The sequence below is a fragment of the Marmota monax genome, unplaced genomic scaffold (genome assembly GCF_021218885.2).
Source record: "Marmota monax isolate L192 unplaced genomic scaffold, Marmota_monax_Labrador192_F-V1.1 WCK01_AAM20220418_F8-fsc00045, whole genome shotgun sequence".
NCBI lineage: Eukaryota > Metazoa > Chordata > Mammalia > Rodentia > Sciuridae > Marmota > Marmota monax.
In genome coordinates this window covers 606,208-622,955 of record NW_026692132.1, presented here as the reverse complement: position 1 = coordinate 622,955, position 16,748 = coordinate 606,208, and the positions used below count along the sequence as shown (strand labels likewise).

At 47.4% G+C, this 16,748-nt stretch overlaps 1 protein-coding gene across 1 annotated transcript; it reads left to right on the top strand.

The window, feature by feature from the left end:
- Positions 1-2,448: 2,448 nt before the first annotated feature.
- Htr3a (5-hydroxytryptamine receptor 3A) lies at positions 2,449-16,712 on the top strand. The gene is made up of 9 exons (XM_046467025.2): positions 2,449-2,529; positions 4,700-4,837; positions 5,930-5,974; positions 8,532-8,641; positions 10,102-10,271; positions 13,609-13,769; positions 14,115-14,325; positions 14,420-14,641; positions 16,016-16,712. Exons 1-9 carry the CDS (start codon positions 2,449-2,451, stop codon positions 16,312-16,314), a joined length of 1,437 nt encoding a protein of 478 aa, XP_046322981.1. The 3' UTR covers positions 16,315-16,712.
- Positions 16,713-16,748: the final 36 nt, after the last annotated feature.

The window sequence follows — 16,748 nt, the reverse complement described above, 5'->3', positions numbered from 1 at the left end:
AGAGGAGAAATTCTGTAGCAATCAGCAGCAGCTTTCTGCCAGTGGTCCTAATTAGAAGTGAGCAGGGGCCTAAGAGTCTTTGTTGGGCTCAAGGATGCATTGAGGAATCCACAGTGCTCTGCTGGACTCAAGCCCTCAGCTGCCTGGAGGCAGCCTGCTTCTCCTTGGCTTGCCTTTCCTTCTGTCAAGTGCAAAGTCTGGACTGGGGAGGTGGCCTAGTGGCAGGGTGCTGGCCTGGCATGCATGAAGCCCCTGGTTTCATCCTTAGTACCACAAAATATAGTCTGAACACATTCATTCTGGGAACACCTGACTGTATACATTGTCTATAGTCTAAAGTCCCTGATTTTACCACTCCTCCTAGTCTATGCCCTGTCTTCAAAATTTTTACAGCTTTGAAGGGCACGACTTAAGAGAAGGGTAGCCTGAGCCCCCTGAGCTTGATTAAATCTTCTAGAACCAAACCCTGGCTAATGGCTCTATGAAGGGACCCTATTAAGAAAGGTAGCCTGGTGCAGTGGTACATGCCTGTAATTCCAGCAGCTCAGAAGGCAGAGGCAGGAGGATCACAAGTTCAAGGTCAACCTTGACAACCTACTAAGACCCCATCTTAAAGAAAAGGCAGGCGGGAAGGAAAGGAGAGAAGGAAAGAAAAAGGAAGAAATGATTATACTACAGACTTCATAGTGCATATAAAATCATTCCTACAGTGACCTCAGCCTATTTTATACTTATATTCAGCTGGAAATGGAATTAAAAGAATGAAAATGTTTTGCTTTTAAAGAATGACTTTATGATTTTTGCTGGTAAATGGGTGGATCTGGAGACTATCATGCTAAGTGAAATAAGCCAACCCCCCAAAACCAAAGGTAGAATCTTCTCTGATACACAGATGCCAATACAAAAGAAGTGTGTGTTGTGGCGGGGGGAAGGGAAGAATAGGAGTTCATTAGACTAGAGAAAGGGGAATGAAGGGAAGGGCGAAGGATATAAATAAGAAAGACAGTAGAACAAATCTAGGGCTACGGATATAGCTCAGTTGGTAGAGTGCTTGCCTCCCATGCACAAGGCCCTGGGTTCAATCTCCAGCACCACACACACAAAAAAAACCCTGACATAACTTTCCTATGTTCATATATGAATATACCACATGAACCTCCACATCATGTACAACCACAAGGATAGAGTCCTAATAAGTTATAATCCATGTATGTACAATATGTCAAAATATGTTCTACTGTCATGTATATCTAAAAAGAAACAAATCTTAAAAAAAAAGAAAAGAAAATGTTTTGTTGTTGAAGCTTGCTGTGATTAATACAAGTGTATCTTGCTTTCCACAAAAGTGAGGTCAAAAGTCCAACTAGCCTATATGGTGAATTGGTATGGGACTCCTCCAAATAGAAATTCACAGCAATTCTTTTTGAGACAAATTTTAGAACACACAGTTGTGTATCTGAGGGGTAGCTACTCACATATTTAACTTACAGAGAGAAAAGTAATACTTCTTTCAAGAAAACCACATTTAGAGGAAGGTACTGAGAATGCCTATGAAATGATAGGAAATGAGAAAGGGGGAGGGAGACTAAATTATAGACATTGCACATTTACTTAATTGTACACATTTCATGGAAGGAAATTTTAGAAGAATATAGACCAAAATATTATCAGTGACTGTCTCTGGGTGGGAAGCCTGTGGATGATTTTAATTGCACTTCCTAATTTTCTATAATGAGCATGTATTACTATTACATTTTTCTCTACATATATTTACTACTTCTAGTAAAGTGTGTAAAAATAAATATGTAAGCTATAAAAATGCATACTCTTTACTATTTAGATATGAATATTTAGATGAGAAAAAAAGGGCAGAACTGTGGTGACTCCAGATCCTTTGTCTGTCTGCAGAGGTGCCTGTCACCTGCTTGGCTAAGTGAATTATGTCCCTCTGGGGATCAAGAGAATGGCTCTCCTGCTCTGGTCTGAGCCACCCCACAGACCTAGTTCAGTGCCACTGAAGCATACTTGGCAAGGGACATAAATGAAACAGCAGCCCAGTGCACCCCTCAGCTGTCAGGCTGTACCCTTTCTCCATGGGTTCTGTCAGTCCCTGTCCCCAAGTTACTTCTTAGCGAAACATGGCCAAGCCACCTGGCTGAATGGGTGCCTGAGCTCCTGCCACATGACATCAGCCAGGGCGGGCTCCCCTTTGGTGGTCCCGCCCCCTTCCCTCCCGCCCAGAAACCTGATCCAGCTGAAGGACTGATTGCAGGAAAACTTGGCATCTCCCCAACTCTGGTGGCTAGCTGCAGCCTGAGAAGGTGCAGGCAGCTGCTGCGAAGCAGGCCGGCTGGGACACAAGTTTGGCAGGGAGTGAACAGGCTGGCCTCTGGTAGGACTCACCTTGAGTGTCCACTCTGAGGCCCTCCCATGTGTGGGAAGCTCACCATGAAGCAGTGGATCCTGCAGGCGCTGCTTGCCTGGCTGCTGCCCACGCTCCTGGCACAGGGAGAAGGTAAGGGGCTCCGGGCACACATGCAAGACTGGACTGGCCATCTATAGCCCTGGAGTAGGGGAGGCCTTGAAGGGTTGAGGGAAGGAGAGTCTGGAGCAGTCTTGCTGCAGGAAAGTCAGCTGTCTCACCACATGTGAGCATGAGAGCATTTCGAGGCATCATGGTCAAGCTAGAGTTGGGGAAGTTGAGCTTGGTGACAGCAGGGCTTCTGAGAGGGGAGCAGAGCAGTAGCTTGTTTAGCAGAAATATGCAGACAGGCGCCAGGAGAGAGGCTCCTCTCCTCTTTGCCCTGCCCCTAAACTCATCAAGTGGCAGCTGCAAAGGAACTTATAGCTTATTTGGTTCACTTTTTCCTGTTGAAAGTGAGGTCCAGAGAGCAGGAGTAATTCACTCAAGGTCACACAGCTTGTCAGCAGCAGAGTGGGAACCAGAGCTAATCTAGAAATCTTCCTTCATCTTCTCTGGATTTTGTTGCATGGGTTTTCTGGGTCTCTTTCCTACAGTTCCCTTTCAGGGCTAACTTCCAGTGATAACAAACTTCTCTCCATTCCCTTCTAACTCCCTTGAAAACTGGGCATTTTAGTCACAAAAGGAACTGTTTCCTTCTGCTGAAGACCAGGAAATTTTCTCCTCCTACAGAAGTGGGTTGGACCAGCCTCACTGGGGCATGGTGTGTGTGGATGCCATCTGGGGGCTGGACAGGTATAAAGGGCTGTGGGCAAGATGATTTTCTGCTGTGAGCTGTCATTGGGGGAAGCTCAGAGGATGAAGCAAATGTAATCCATAGGTGATGACTGGTCCAGGGCTTCCTAGACTGGGTTACATAACCTCCTTCCCGCAACGGCCCTTTCCTCCAAGGGCCCCTGGGATGAGTCTGGGGGCTCTCCACACAACAAGAGTCCCAGTAGATGGGATCTGGACTGACACGGGTGTCCTGAAGAGACACAGTGGTCTGGGTGTGAGACTCAGTTCCTCCACATTCAGGGCACAGCTCTCACCATTATGAGCTTCAGGTGTTCTTGTCTGTGAAATGGGCTGCCATTCAGAGATTGAAATGAAGACTGTATTATTGGATATTATTGCAAAGGAGATTCTCAAAACAACAACAACAACAAACACAACAGTCTCTTGCTTTCCCTCTCTCTCTGCTTGTCTCTGTCCTTCTGAGGGAGGCTGAAAGCTTATCGGGTAGGTGGGTGAGACCCAGGAGGGGACCACAGGACGGATATGCTGCAGACCTGCAGGGAGAGACAGGATGAGAGGAGGCTATGCTGTGTATTAGAAGACAGGTTTACTGCACCTGGTCTGGAAAGAGCCCTGTGGACCCTGCAGTTCCATCTCTTCCTTGCCACATGTACCCTACTCTAGGCTGTGTCCTCCCCACCCCATATTTCACGTCTCTCCTTAAGAACTGTTCCTACTATTTCCCAGAAGGAAGCTGGGGTACACATGAAATCCCATGGAATAAGGCCAGGTCCGAGGCACTGGGCTTTCCCATCCCCCCAGCCCCCCTGCCACCTCCTGCTCTGGGAGCAATTTGGTTCCTCCTGGGTATCTCCATACCTCACCCTCACCTCCTTCCTAACCTCATCCACCTTGCCCACCAGGCCACATTAGAAAAGGACCTGGCATCATGAGTGGCTATCTTGGATCATGTGTGTGGCTTTTGGCAGGAGGGAGAGGGGATCTTTCATGGGATGCCCACCTTTCCTTCTTCGACAGTTGCAGCCCAGGATCAAGAAGGAGACAGTGAGCTGTGTGCATGCTGCTATCTGAACTTGGCTGAGGAAACCCTGCGGCAGACCAGTGGGTCCTGAGACCCTTTCTTGTGGTCCTCTTGCCTGTTCATAGCACGTGCACCCACAGCCCACTTCCCTTTAGCTGCTCCAACCTCCTCCTCACCTTCCCTAGCAAGCCAGCTCCCCGCCCTCCTGTAAATGAGTGCTCAGGCTGTCCTAGGAGACTGCCCATTGTGATTTTGGCAAGAATCTCTACAAACAAAATGCTCTAAAGATGGGAATTTCAGTCTGTTGTGGGGATCTGGGAATATCATGAGGCGGGGACACACTCCTTCCAAGAGCTTACAAACCAGAGCAAGAGAACCAGGGAACGTTTCAGGGCTCTGGTTTCCACTTTGAACTGTTCTCCTTTCCAGCCAGGCAGAGGGGGATCTCCCAGGCCCAGAACTCCACCAGGCCTGCCCTGCTGAGGCTGTCCGACCACCTCCTGGCCAACTACAGGAAGGGCGTGCGGCCAGTGCGGGACTGGAGGAGGCCCACCACCATCTCCATTGATGTCATCGTCTACGCCATCCTCAACGTGGTGAGTGTGGCCCCAGACTTCAAATCCTCCCCTCGATGCAGAGATGGATCCTTAAAGTTGAGGCCAAGTCACCTGCTGAGCAGGATAGAGCCCTAGAACCTGAGGTCTGGCACCACAGCTGAGGATGGACTGCAGCAGAATCTGCACAGCTGCCCAAACCATGAGCCTGGGCCATCTACAGCCAGTGGTCACTTCCTGCCTATGGTTGTCCATGCAGTAACCTGGTCATCACCTCCCTATGTCAGCCATGTGGGGGGTGAAGACTTTCTTATTCATCTCTATGCCCTTAGTGCCTTACACAGGTCCTGGTATGTGGCAGGTGTCACTAAATGTTGATAATAGATCTATTGTCAACCAACAAATCAATTGAGTAATGAGTTTCTTCATCAATTACTATAGCAGGGTGGGGTGTCCTGCCCAGCAGAGGTCAGACATTGTGCAGAGTTATAAACGAGAAGGCAACTGTAGACATGTGGTGTCTGTTTTGAGGTGGGGGAGGCAGAACCCGACTACACAGTCTACTACAGTCACCCTGGCCCCTTGATGCAGGATGTAGTCATGGCCCTCAGAACATCTCTGGAAAGAAGCACAGAAAACTGCTTACCAAGTGCTTCAGGAAGGAAAACTGGGATTAGGTGAAGGGAAGGAGAGTGATAGACTTTTCACTTCATGTGGTTTTGTGCATATATACTTTGTATACCTTCTATTATTATCATCTATTATGTTACATGTAATATAATAGAAGATAACAGAAAGTATATTTATACCTATTGTATAGTCTCTATTATTATGTAGTGTATTTGTACCCTTTGTATAACATATAGCATATATAACATATATACTGTAAGTGTGTGTGAATACACACACACACACACACACATATACATACACATCTTTGAAGTTGAAAGGAAGTCATATTTCCTTGTAGCGTGCCCTAATAAAACGCCAACTTGTCCTGACTGGCCAAGCATCTCCAGCTTGGGCCCCTTTTGCTCACTCTCCTTCCCAGGGGAATAGGGGAACAAGGAAGCAGCTCTTTTTTGGGTTGGTGCATGCAGGGCCACCAGTCTAAGCTCCCTTTCCTTTTCCCAGGATGAGAAGAACCAGGTACTGACAACCTACATCTGGTACCGGCAGGTGAGCAGAGCCGTCCCTTGTCCACGCCCACTTGCTAGGACAGGGACTTCTAGGAAGGCTTTCTCTGTTCGAAAGAGTCAGGGATCTCAGTGGTCTTGGTGAGGAAAGGTGCGGGGAGAGGCTCAAAGGCATGCTCAGCATGAGATTCAGGAGTCTTGAGTCTTCCTCTCTCAGGACAGGGAGTAGAAGGAAGCTTAATGATCAGTGGAGGCCGGGCACTGTGGTGCACACCAATCCCAGAGACTTGGGAGGCTGAGGCAGGAGGATTGCAAGTTCAAAGCCAGCATTAGCCACTTAACAATGCCTTCAGCAACTTAGCAGGATCTTGTCTCAAAAAAAAAAATTTAAAAAAAAGGCAGGGGATATGGTTCAGTAGTTGAGCACCCCTTGGTTCAATCCCCAACTACCCCCCCAACCACACACACGAAAAATTAAATGGAGAGGAAATCCCTCAGAGCCCTCTGGTTTCTGAAGTTCTTCACAGCATCCCAGACAAGTGTTTGTCCAACCCCTGTTGAAGGACCTCCAGCACCTGGGAACTCATGAGGCAGCCCCTTCACTTTCAAGCAGCTCTAATTACTAGAAAGTTCTGCCTTCAATTTAGTTAATTGGGTGACTGAAACAATTTATCCATTTAGCCCTCGCAGTCTTGGCTGTCCCCTCTTATCCAGTTTCTGATGGGCATGGACCCAGCACTGGTAGGTGGATATCTCTGAGGTCTTGACTAAGCCCTAGCTCTGAGCTGGAAACAGGAGAGGTGGCTGCCTATAGGCAGGGCTTGCTCTGGTGGATGCTAGGGATGTGGGGAAGTCAGAGCAGAAGGGGAAACTAAAATGGCTGAAGAGAAGGGCAGGAGGATGAGGACTATTCAGAGGTCAAGCAGAGAGGCTCTGCAGACACAGCTGGTACACATGGGTCTCTGTGAAATCCTTGCCCACTCTCATGGACATGTTCCACCAGCAGCATCAGCAGCTCATGGGGCAGGGAGTAGGGTTGAGGAAGAAGTTAGAAAGTTGATCTCTGAGATACTGCTCCATTACTGCCTCTTAGAAGGATTCTTTGATATAGAACACTTTTCCTCAAAGGAAGGACCCTGAACATGGCTAGGCATCCTGGACCTCCTTTCCCTGGAACATCAGCCTCGGTCCCTCCTCTTTACCTCTAGGGTCACTTGTCTGCTCCAGTTGGTTGCAGTCTGCAGTGAGGGAAGGTCAGTCTGCTATGTACCAGCAACAATGCTAAGGGACTGGAGTTGGAAATGCAGTCTAGACTCAGGCCCTATGCATGATGAGCTCACAGACTAGTGGAAGCCAGATCTGCCACAGACAAGTGGACAGACCCCTGGCATGCAACACAACAGCTGCTCATCGTGGCCAGAATGTGAGAGCACAGAGGGAGTACACCTAACACAACAGGGCTCCTAGAGAAGGGGGCATAGATACCTTGGCTAAGTCTGGAAGAATGAGTACAAGGTACCTTTGCAAAGAAGACAAGGAGCATGGGAGAAGGTATATGGGATGCAGAGATGTGGAAGTTTCAACAGTTTAATTCCATGTGGAAGGAGTGTAGAATTCACATGGTTCTTGAGATTTAACTTTACCCTAAGAGAAATGGGGCAAAAGAGTGCTATGATCAGACTAGACTGGCCATTCTGGCATAGGAAGAGTGGAGAACACATTGACCAAGACTTAACAATAGCTGGGCGCGGTGGTGCACGCCTGTAATCCCAGTGGCTTGGGAGGCTGAGATAGGAGGATTGCAAGTTCAAAGCCAGCCACAGAAAAAGTGAGGCACTAAGCAACTCAGCGAGACCCTGTCTCTAAATAAAATACAAAATAGGGCTGGAGATGTGGCTCAGTGCCCGAGTGCTCCTGAGTTCAATCCCTGGTACCCCTCCCCAAACAACAAACAAACAAACCTAACAATATCCACCTCTGCTTTGAGGTGGATGTTTTTATTTCCATTCCTTTTTTTTTTTTTAATACCAGGGATTGAACTCAGGGGCACTCAACCAATGAGCCACATCCCCATTACTTTTTTATATTTATTTAGAGACAGGATCTCACTGAGTTGTTTAGTCCCTTGCTGTTGCTGAGGCTGACTTTGAACTTGAGGTCCTCCTGCCTCAGCCTCCGGCGCCACTGGGATTACAGGCACGTGCCACCATGCCTGGCTTCCCATTCTTACGTATGTAAACCAAGACCCAAGAAGTTATTTGTTCAAGATCCTGAAGTTGAAAAAACAAACAAACAAACAAACAAAAAGATTCTGAAGTTTGAGGTTGGTGGTTAGGAGTCCTTTAACATTGGAAATGGTTGTAGGCCTTCCCAGGGAGAGGCTGCCTCAGTCCGTGATATTATGCATGTAGGGAGAGTGTGAGGACAGAGGTGAGGGGCTCTCCATTACTGCTGAGTGCTTTGGGTGCCACTGACACCCAGACTTTCCTGAGCCGATGCCCATCTGTTGTCTGGGCCTGAGGAGGGAAGCCAGCGTGGTTTTCAGCAACCCTCCCTGGAGATGGAGGGGGCTCTGGTGACCATCGTTCCTCCTCCCCTAGTTCTGGACTGATGAGTTTCTCCAGTGGAACCCTGAGGACTTTGACAACATCACCAAGTTGTCCGTCCCCACCGACAGCGTTTGGGTCCCAGACATTCTCATCAACGAGTTGTGAGTACTGTCACCCAAGTCCGGGCTGTGGGGTGGCTGAGGGACAAGATGGCTGCCACTGCCTTCGAGATATTCCAGCCAGACTCACCCACTGTACATAAAGTTAGCTTGAGCTCAAGTTCTCTTTTCTTTCTTTCCTTTTCTTTTTAAAATTCATCTTTTTTTTGTGCCTGATGTTGAAACTCCGTACTTCATTAGTCCAAGGGCCCTCATCTCAGGAAAAGAAGCCAGTGAATGAATTCACACTGAGTTATAATAGCCTAATGGGGACAGCTGCATTTTTAAAGAGGACAGTTATGTTTCTGAAAGGAATGGAGCACTGATGGCAGCCACCGTGCCTGGCCACAGAGGGGATTTGGAGCTAAGGATCACGCTCAGACCTCCCAGGCCACGTCTGTGCCTTCAGCTTGAAGTGGGTCCCATCCGTCTTTATTTCTAGCAGCCAAACAGTCTCACTTGGCTTCAGCCAACAGAACTTCTCCCCCTCCTGCAGGTTCATTTAGGGTTCACCAACTGAACTTCTGAATTGCACAGCAGGGAAAATGTGTGGGGGAGGGATGGACAGAAAGGGGAAGGTGGCAAGGAGGTCCACCCAGTACCCACTGCATTGCCCAGCTCCACAGGGCATTTGATATTTTCTCAAGGGAGGCGCTTGACCATGGACCCACCACTCAATGCCCTGCACAGCTCAGGCTGGAGGCTTTCTGGGAAATCTGCTTCCGGTTGAATCTTCACTTTCAATAGTGAAATAGGTTTCCTCTTAACTTCTTATCTCTTAGCCTTCCCCACAGAAGATTGAAGGCTCAGACCCTGGGCTCAGCCCACTTCCTGCCACTATGGTCACTTGGGAGAGCCTTAGGGTCCAGCATCAGCCAAAAGAGTGAGATGAAATCTTGGATTTTTCTGGGTTCCCCGAATTCTTATCCATGATTTCTCTAGTTCTTTTTCTGCTGGAGAGTATATTCATTTTCAAGGACTTCTAAAAATGGGAAGTAAAGAGAAACCAGAGTCAAATAGAACATAAGCTTCCATTCTTGCCTGTAATCTCAGTCCTAGAGGTTCTGGGAGCCAAGCTCTACCCAGCTTGGGTGTACATGTGCATGCACTTGTGTGTGTGTTTGTGTGTGTGTGTGTGTGTGTGCATGAGGGCAACTGGACAGGCTTTCTACAGCCCGAAGCTTTGGGGTTCCTGGGTTGCTTCCCTGCCTTTTGTGGCTAAGTTTCCAGAGGAGTAAAGGAGAAGTGCCCTTTCCTACTTGGAAGGTAACCTGACAATGGTGGGTTAGGAAGCCTAAGATAGATAAGAACATTGGAAAGCTGTGGCCAGACAAAACCCTCTGGATTGTCCTGCTGCCTGTACCCTCCCTGAGTTTCTTTCCCTCCTGGGCTCAGAGATCTTCATACTCCCAGGGCTGGATCTGCCTCTTGAGCCTCCACACTGATCTCTCTTCCCTGACCAGTGTGGACGTGGGGAAGTCTCCAAATATCCCATACGTGTATGTTCAGCATCAGGGTGAGGTCCAGAACTACAAGCCCCTCCAGGTGGTGACCGCCTGCAGCCTCGACATCTATAATTTCCCCTTCGATGTGCAGAACTGCTCGCTGACCTTCACCAGCTGGCTTCACACCAGTGAGTATGTGGGCCTTGGGAGGTGGGGGCAGAGGTGGGAGCAAGGACACCTGGGCAAGGAGCACTGAGGAAGCATTCTCCCTTATCACCCACTTTACTTAACTTATCTCTTTTCTTTACTTTTTTTTTCTTTTCTTTTCCTTCCTTCCTTCCTTCCTTTCTTCCTTCCTTCCTCTCTTTCTTTTTTGTTTTTTGGTTGGGGTCCTGGGGATTGAATCCAGTGCCTCACACGTACTAAGCTTTACCACTGAGCTACATCCTGAGTCTCAACTGCTAATCTTCTTAATGTCATTGAGGCTCTATTTCCTCATCCTCCAAATGGGGTCAATATCACTATCCTCACTGCCTCCCCCAGTAGTGGAAAGGATTTCATGAGACAGCGTGAACCAACTTCACATGCTTATTAAGGGACAGTTCTTTTCCAAATATCACAAATAGGATCTGGCACTAAGGTCTCTCAGACCCACTCACTTCTCTTCACCCCCAGCCAAGCCACCCTCATCTCCTGCCCAGATTTCACCATTTGTTCTTGTCCCCCTCCAATTCATGCTCCTCACAGCAGCCAGTGAACTCTTATTAAAATGCAAATCTGATTGTGTCACTTAAAACCCTGATGGCTTCCCAGCAGTCCTGGAACACATTCCAAATCCTTGACCTAGTCCTGCCCACAGTCCACCTCTCCAGCTTCATCTGGTGCATACTCTGCTCCAGCCCAGCTGCCTTCCTCTTTGGGCCCACAGCCCCTGTTCTTCCATTTCACCCATGCTCTTTCCCCTCCTAGGCTACTTCCCCCACTGCTCCCCTTCCTGCCCTAAATCCATACCCAGGCTGGCCAACCTCTCTGCTCAACTTTTTAAAAAAAAATATTTATTTTTTATTTTTAGGTGGACACAATACCTTTATTTTATTTTTATGTGGAGCCAAGAATCGAACCCAGTGCTTCCTCATGCTAGGCAAGCGCGCTACCATTTGAGCCACATCCCCAGCCCCCTCTGCTCAACTTTCTGAACACCACCTAAGTATTAGCAACCTGGGAGACTCTCCCCCCCAACTCCCAGAGGAGCCCATCATTGTCCTGCAAGTGTAAAACACCTGTTTTTCTCACCACCTGTATGACCCTGTCAGTACTTATTTGGTGTCCACTTCTGAAATAGATACAAATGTAGAGAAGGCAGGGACATGATTTGTGCCCCACCTTTAGATTTCTAGCACAGGGCCTGGCACACAGGAAGACATCTGGCAAATTATTAAATGTATGAGTGTCAGGTGCCTCCAAGAGGGCTAGGGAATGAACCTTATCCAACTGACTGCAAAAAGGCAGCCTTTGTTTCTATTTCGATTTATTCATTATATTAAATTATGGCAGTGAAATAACATCCTTGAAAAAAACCCCAAAACTACAGAGAAAGCCAAAATCTCCTTTGCCCTCTACCCTCAATCTCAAACACTTCCCCCCAAATTCCATGCAATAAGAGTTAACTGTTGGGCTGGGGTTGTGGCTCAGTGGTAGAGCACTCTCCTTGCATATATGAGGCACCGGGTTCGATCCTCAGCAGCACACACAAATAAACAAAATAAAGGTATTGTGTCCACCTGCAACTAAAAAAAATATTTTAAAAGGTTAACTATTTTTTATCAGTATAAACTTCATAAAGTATATTCTTTCAGGTTCTTCTCTATGTGTTTATACTCACACATACATATCTACAGAAATACTGCATATACTACCATATACTAGTACTTGATTCTTTTTACTCAGTGATAGCTTCTGGATGTTTTTACATGTTATTGCAAGATGGCAAGTTCAAGATGATCCTCATGAATTTTAACTGCCATAGAATGATTTGGATCTATCATAATTTATTAAGCATTTTCTTATTGATGGACATTTAGATCTTTTCTGTATTTTGCTGCAGTGGATACTCTGGTCCTTTCTAATGCACATATGCGTATCTTTTCTTTAGTATAGATATAGAGAAGTAGAACTACTATGCCAGAAGTGAGGAGTTTTCTCATTTTTCTAGTTCAACTTTAAAGACAGGTTGCTCTTAAGGCAAAGATGATAAACCTGTATTATATTTCATTTCATAAATGGATACTTTTAGGTATGCATGTATTGTGGTGCTATAGATTGAACTCAGGGCCTTGCGCTTGGCAAGTGCTCTACCACTGAACTACACTCCCAGTCCTTTTTTAAAATTTTTATTTTGCTATGTTGCTGAGGCTGGCCTTGAACTTGCCATCTCCTGCCTCTGCCTCCTGAGTTGCTGGGTTAACAGGCATGCACCACCACACCTGGCCTATGTGTGAACTTTCTTTTTCTTTTTTTCTTTTCCACATTTTTTAAATTGTTGTATTTGGCCAATATCATTCCCCAGTATTTCCTCTTTCCCTCCAGACCTCCCTTCCCTCGTTTCTTTGCTCTAGTCTACTGATTTCCCTCTGATTTTCTTAAGATCTACCCCACCTTTCTTTTCCTTTCTTCTCTCTAGCTTCTACATATGAGAGAAAACATACGATCTTTGACCTTTTGAGTTTGACTTATTTCGCTTAACAATGTTTTCAAGTTCCATTCATTTTCCTACAAATGACAATTTTGTTTTTCTTTATGGCTGAATTAAACTCCATTGTTTATATACACACCACATTTTTTTTTTGTCCATTAATGCACAAAATATAAAGAAACAATTTGGCCAATATCACTCCCAGCACTTGTCCCCTCTCTCCTCACTTCCCACCCCTGGTCCCTTTCCTGTACTGATCTCCCTTTGATTTTCATAGGATCTGCCTCCACCTTTCTTTTCCTTTAAAACATATGACCTTTGACTTTCTGAGTTTGACTTATTTTGCTCAATGTGGTGGTCTCTAATTCCATTCATTTCCTTCCAAATGACTTAATTTTATTTTTCTTTATGCCATGCCTTGTCTTTTCAAGAACATCCATATGGATTTACATAGAAGTGGCGCTAATTTACAATCCCACAACAGTATAAATGTGTTTCTTTTCCCCACATCCTCTCCAGCATTTATTGTTGTTTCTATTCTTGATGACTGCCATTCTGACTGGCTCTGTCTGGGCTTTCTGATGAATGGCTTATATGGCTCTTCGTGCTGTGCTGTGTTTTCACTCAAGGCTTTCTCTGCCCACACTGCAGGCCTGAGAAAGGCACATTTTACAGCTTAGAAAACTGAGGCTGGAGGTTAGAGCAAGGCATGAGGTCCCACTCACCTGACATCAGCGTTCCCTGGTTACTGCCCGCCCCGTGCGCCACTTTCTAAGCGTCTGGCAGGCTCCAAGCACTAGATTCCATAACTAGCCTCATTTCTTCTCTCTCAGTCAATGACATCAACATCTCCCTGTGGCGCTTGCCAGAAAAAGTGAAGTCTGACAAGAGCATCTTCATGAATCAGGGCGAGTGGGAGTTGCTGGGGGTGTTGCCTCAGTTCCGGAAGTTCACTATGGAAAGCAGTGACTGTTACGCAGAAATGAAGTTCTACGTGAGTGGGAGCAGATGTGGGTAAAATGGTGACAGAAACTACTAGACCTTCATACCAGGGGGGCTTATGGAGGCATATTGGAAAAAACTTCCCTAGCCTTTTTCCCAGCTCCAAGGTCTGGAGCTTCAATGAAGTAGACAGGGAAACTCAACTAATTGTCCCTTACACACCTGAACAGTTGCAAGCCTAGATTGACAGGCAGGATGTGGACACTGTCCATTTCCTCCAGTGAGCAATCCAGGCTGGAAGTTCCAGGAAGCCAGGGGGTGTGGGCTAGAGGTGGTAGCTCCTGAGTGCAGAGCCCATCCGCCTCAGGCTTCTCCCAAGCTTCTCTCCTGGTCCCAGGTGGTCATCCGCCGGCGGCCCCTCTTCTATGCAGTCAGCCTGCTGCTTCCCAGTATCTTCCTAATGGTCATGGACATCGTGGGCTTCTACCTGCCCCCAGACAGTGGCGAGAGGGTCTCCTTCAAGATCACACTCCTCCTGGGCTACTCGGTTTTCCTGATCATTGTGTCTGACACGCTGCCTGCCACTGCCATCGGCACTCCCCTCATTGGTAAGGTCCCTCCTGGGAGAGGAGCTCAGTCTGGTGAACCTGGCCCCCTCCCACCTCCTCTGTATGTCTCTTCCCTCTGCCCTGGGGCACATAGGTGTCTACTTCGTGGTGTGCATGGCTCTGCTGGTGATAAGCTTGGCCGAGACCATCCTCATTGTGCGGCTGGTGCACAAGCAAGACCTGCAGCAGCCTGTGCCCGCCTGGCTGCAGCACTTAGTTCTGGAAAGGATAACCTGGCTACTTTGCCTAAGGGAGCAGTCAACCTCCTGTAGGCCCCCAGCCATCACCCAGGCCACCAAGACCAACAACTGCTCAGGTGAGAGGGAAGGAGGAGAGGGGCCTTTTCTGGACTGGGTGTAGGAACATGGTAGGGAGTCTCTGGAGGATCCTGGGCAAGGCCTGGGAATTAGGTGCATTCCTGCACCATGCCAGCAAAGATGTCAGTGCAGACTTGTGCTTCACTTTTGCACTTCTCATTGGCTCAGGTGTGCATGAAGAGGGTAGGAGGCCTGGAGTCTGAGCATGTCAGAAGCTGAGCAAATGGCCTCTAAGATGGGCCTAGAGGAAAGGTCAGATGGATGCCCTGCAGGTAGTTATTGGCCTCCTTGCCTCATCTGGTCAAATAGTGAAGCTGGTACTTCCTAAACTTTCTCATTCTAAATCGCTCAAAGGCCAGGTCCTCAGAATTTCCATCATCTATGAAGTAGAAAGACACTAAACATGGAGCTCACACCTCCTGAGGACCTGTTGTAGCTGCTGTTTGTTGTTGGTGATGGTAGTGTTTGGTTGGTTGACTTGCTGAGCACTCTGTGCCAAGAATATATGAAGCACTCTGTGCACATTATCCCGAGTAATACTCAGGATGACCCAGTAGGATTGAGTGAGTTAACAGAGGCATGGAGAGGTTAAATAGTTCCTTCTCTATCACAGAGCCCGGGCTCTCTCTGCTCAGCTCCTATTCATCCTTCTTCCTGTGTTCAAGCCTTCTATGTGAGACTTGTAGTGTATCCAACACCATTTCATCATGAGCTGGTGAACTAGCCCACCAGCCTAATGTTCAACTTCCCTTGGTTAAGGTAGTTATCTGTTAAGTTTGCATTTGCTAGTCCAGAAGGACATGGAGTCATGGAGAGGAGGACAGGGACTCCTGCTAGCCACTCCCTTCTTAGGTAATATAATGAAGCAGAGAGAGAGCAGTGGATTGGGAGTCCAGGCACCTGGCCTTAGTGGTCTCACCATTAAATGCTGCTCCAGTTGCATTAATCACGTAACTTCTCTGAGCTCAGCATTGTCATAGAAAAGCAGGGATAGTAATCACTCTTACTCTGCCTCTCTCATGGGGATGCTGTGAGGTTCAAATGAAATAATGGATGTCAGATTGCTGAGGAAAACCCACAGGATGTTTTAAAAAAATGCACAGGAAGGATAAACACTGATTCCATGAAACTGGTGACTTGAGAAAGGGGTACAGAATGTGACTGAGGAGGAAGTACAGGAATCCTCCATCATGTTGGTTTTTAAAAATTTGTTTAAGTCGGATGGTGAGTATGCAGATGTGTAAGTTATTCTCAATACTTTTTGTATCTAAAATTGTTCATAGAAAAATTTCCACAGGCTGTAGAAAGATAAGGGACAGTATTTGGACCATCCAACAGTCCTCTCTTCCGCCAATTCTTTGTCCTTCTTCCAGCCATGGGAAACCACTGTAGCCATTTGGGAGGACCCCAGGACTTGGAGAAGACCCTGAGGGGCAGAGGCGGCCCTCCCCCACCACCACGGGAAGCCTCACTGGCAGTGCGCGGGCTGCTGCAAGAGCTGTCCTCCATCCGACACTACCTGGAGAAGAGGGATGAGATCCGCGAGGTGGCCCGGGACTGGCTGCGGGTGGGCTCTGTGCTGGACAAGCTGCTCTTCCGCATCTACCTTCTGGCAGTGCTGGCCTATAGCATCACCCTGGTCACACTCTGGTCCATCTGGCATTATTCTTGAGTGGGCACAGCCCAGCAGGGTAAGGGGTACAGGGCTGATTAAGATGGGGACATAGGATTTCCACTTAGTTCTTTCAGGGCCCAGAGGATGTCAGGGACATTCCCAAGACACAGATGCAGTCCCATACCCCATTTCCAATGCCAGTTCATCTAAGCTATCCTGAACTATGGTCTGAACTCTTTGCCCCAAAATTTAGTGTTTAAGATCCTTACAGCGAACCCCTATCCACAGCTGCCTGTTATGGCTTTACATCCTGCTATCTTAGATTAGGAGAGACCCACGCATTCCATAACTTCACTCTCCTTATCTAGGCCTCAAGTCTCAGTTTCCCTTTGGCACTTCCCTAGAATTCTGCTTATTTTCGCCAACCTTGTTTTTAGTTTGAAGGCAAAATTAACTCTCTGCTACCGGGGCCTGATAATCCTGCTCTAATG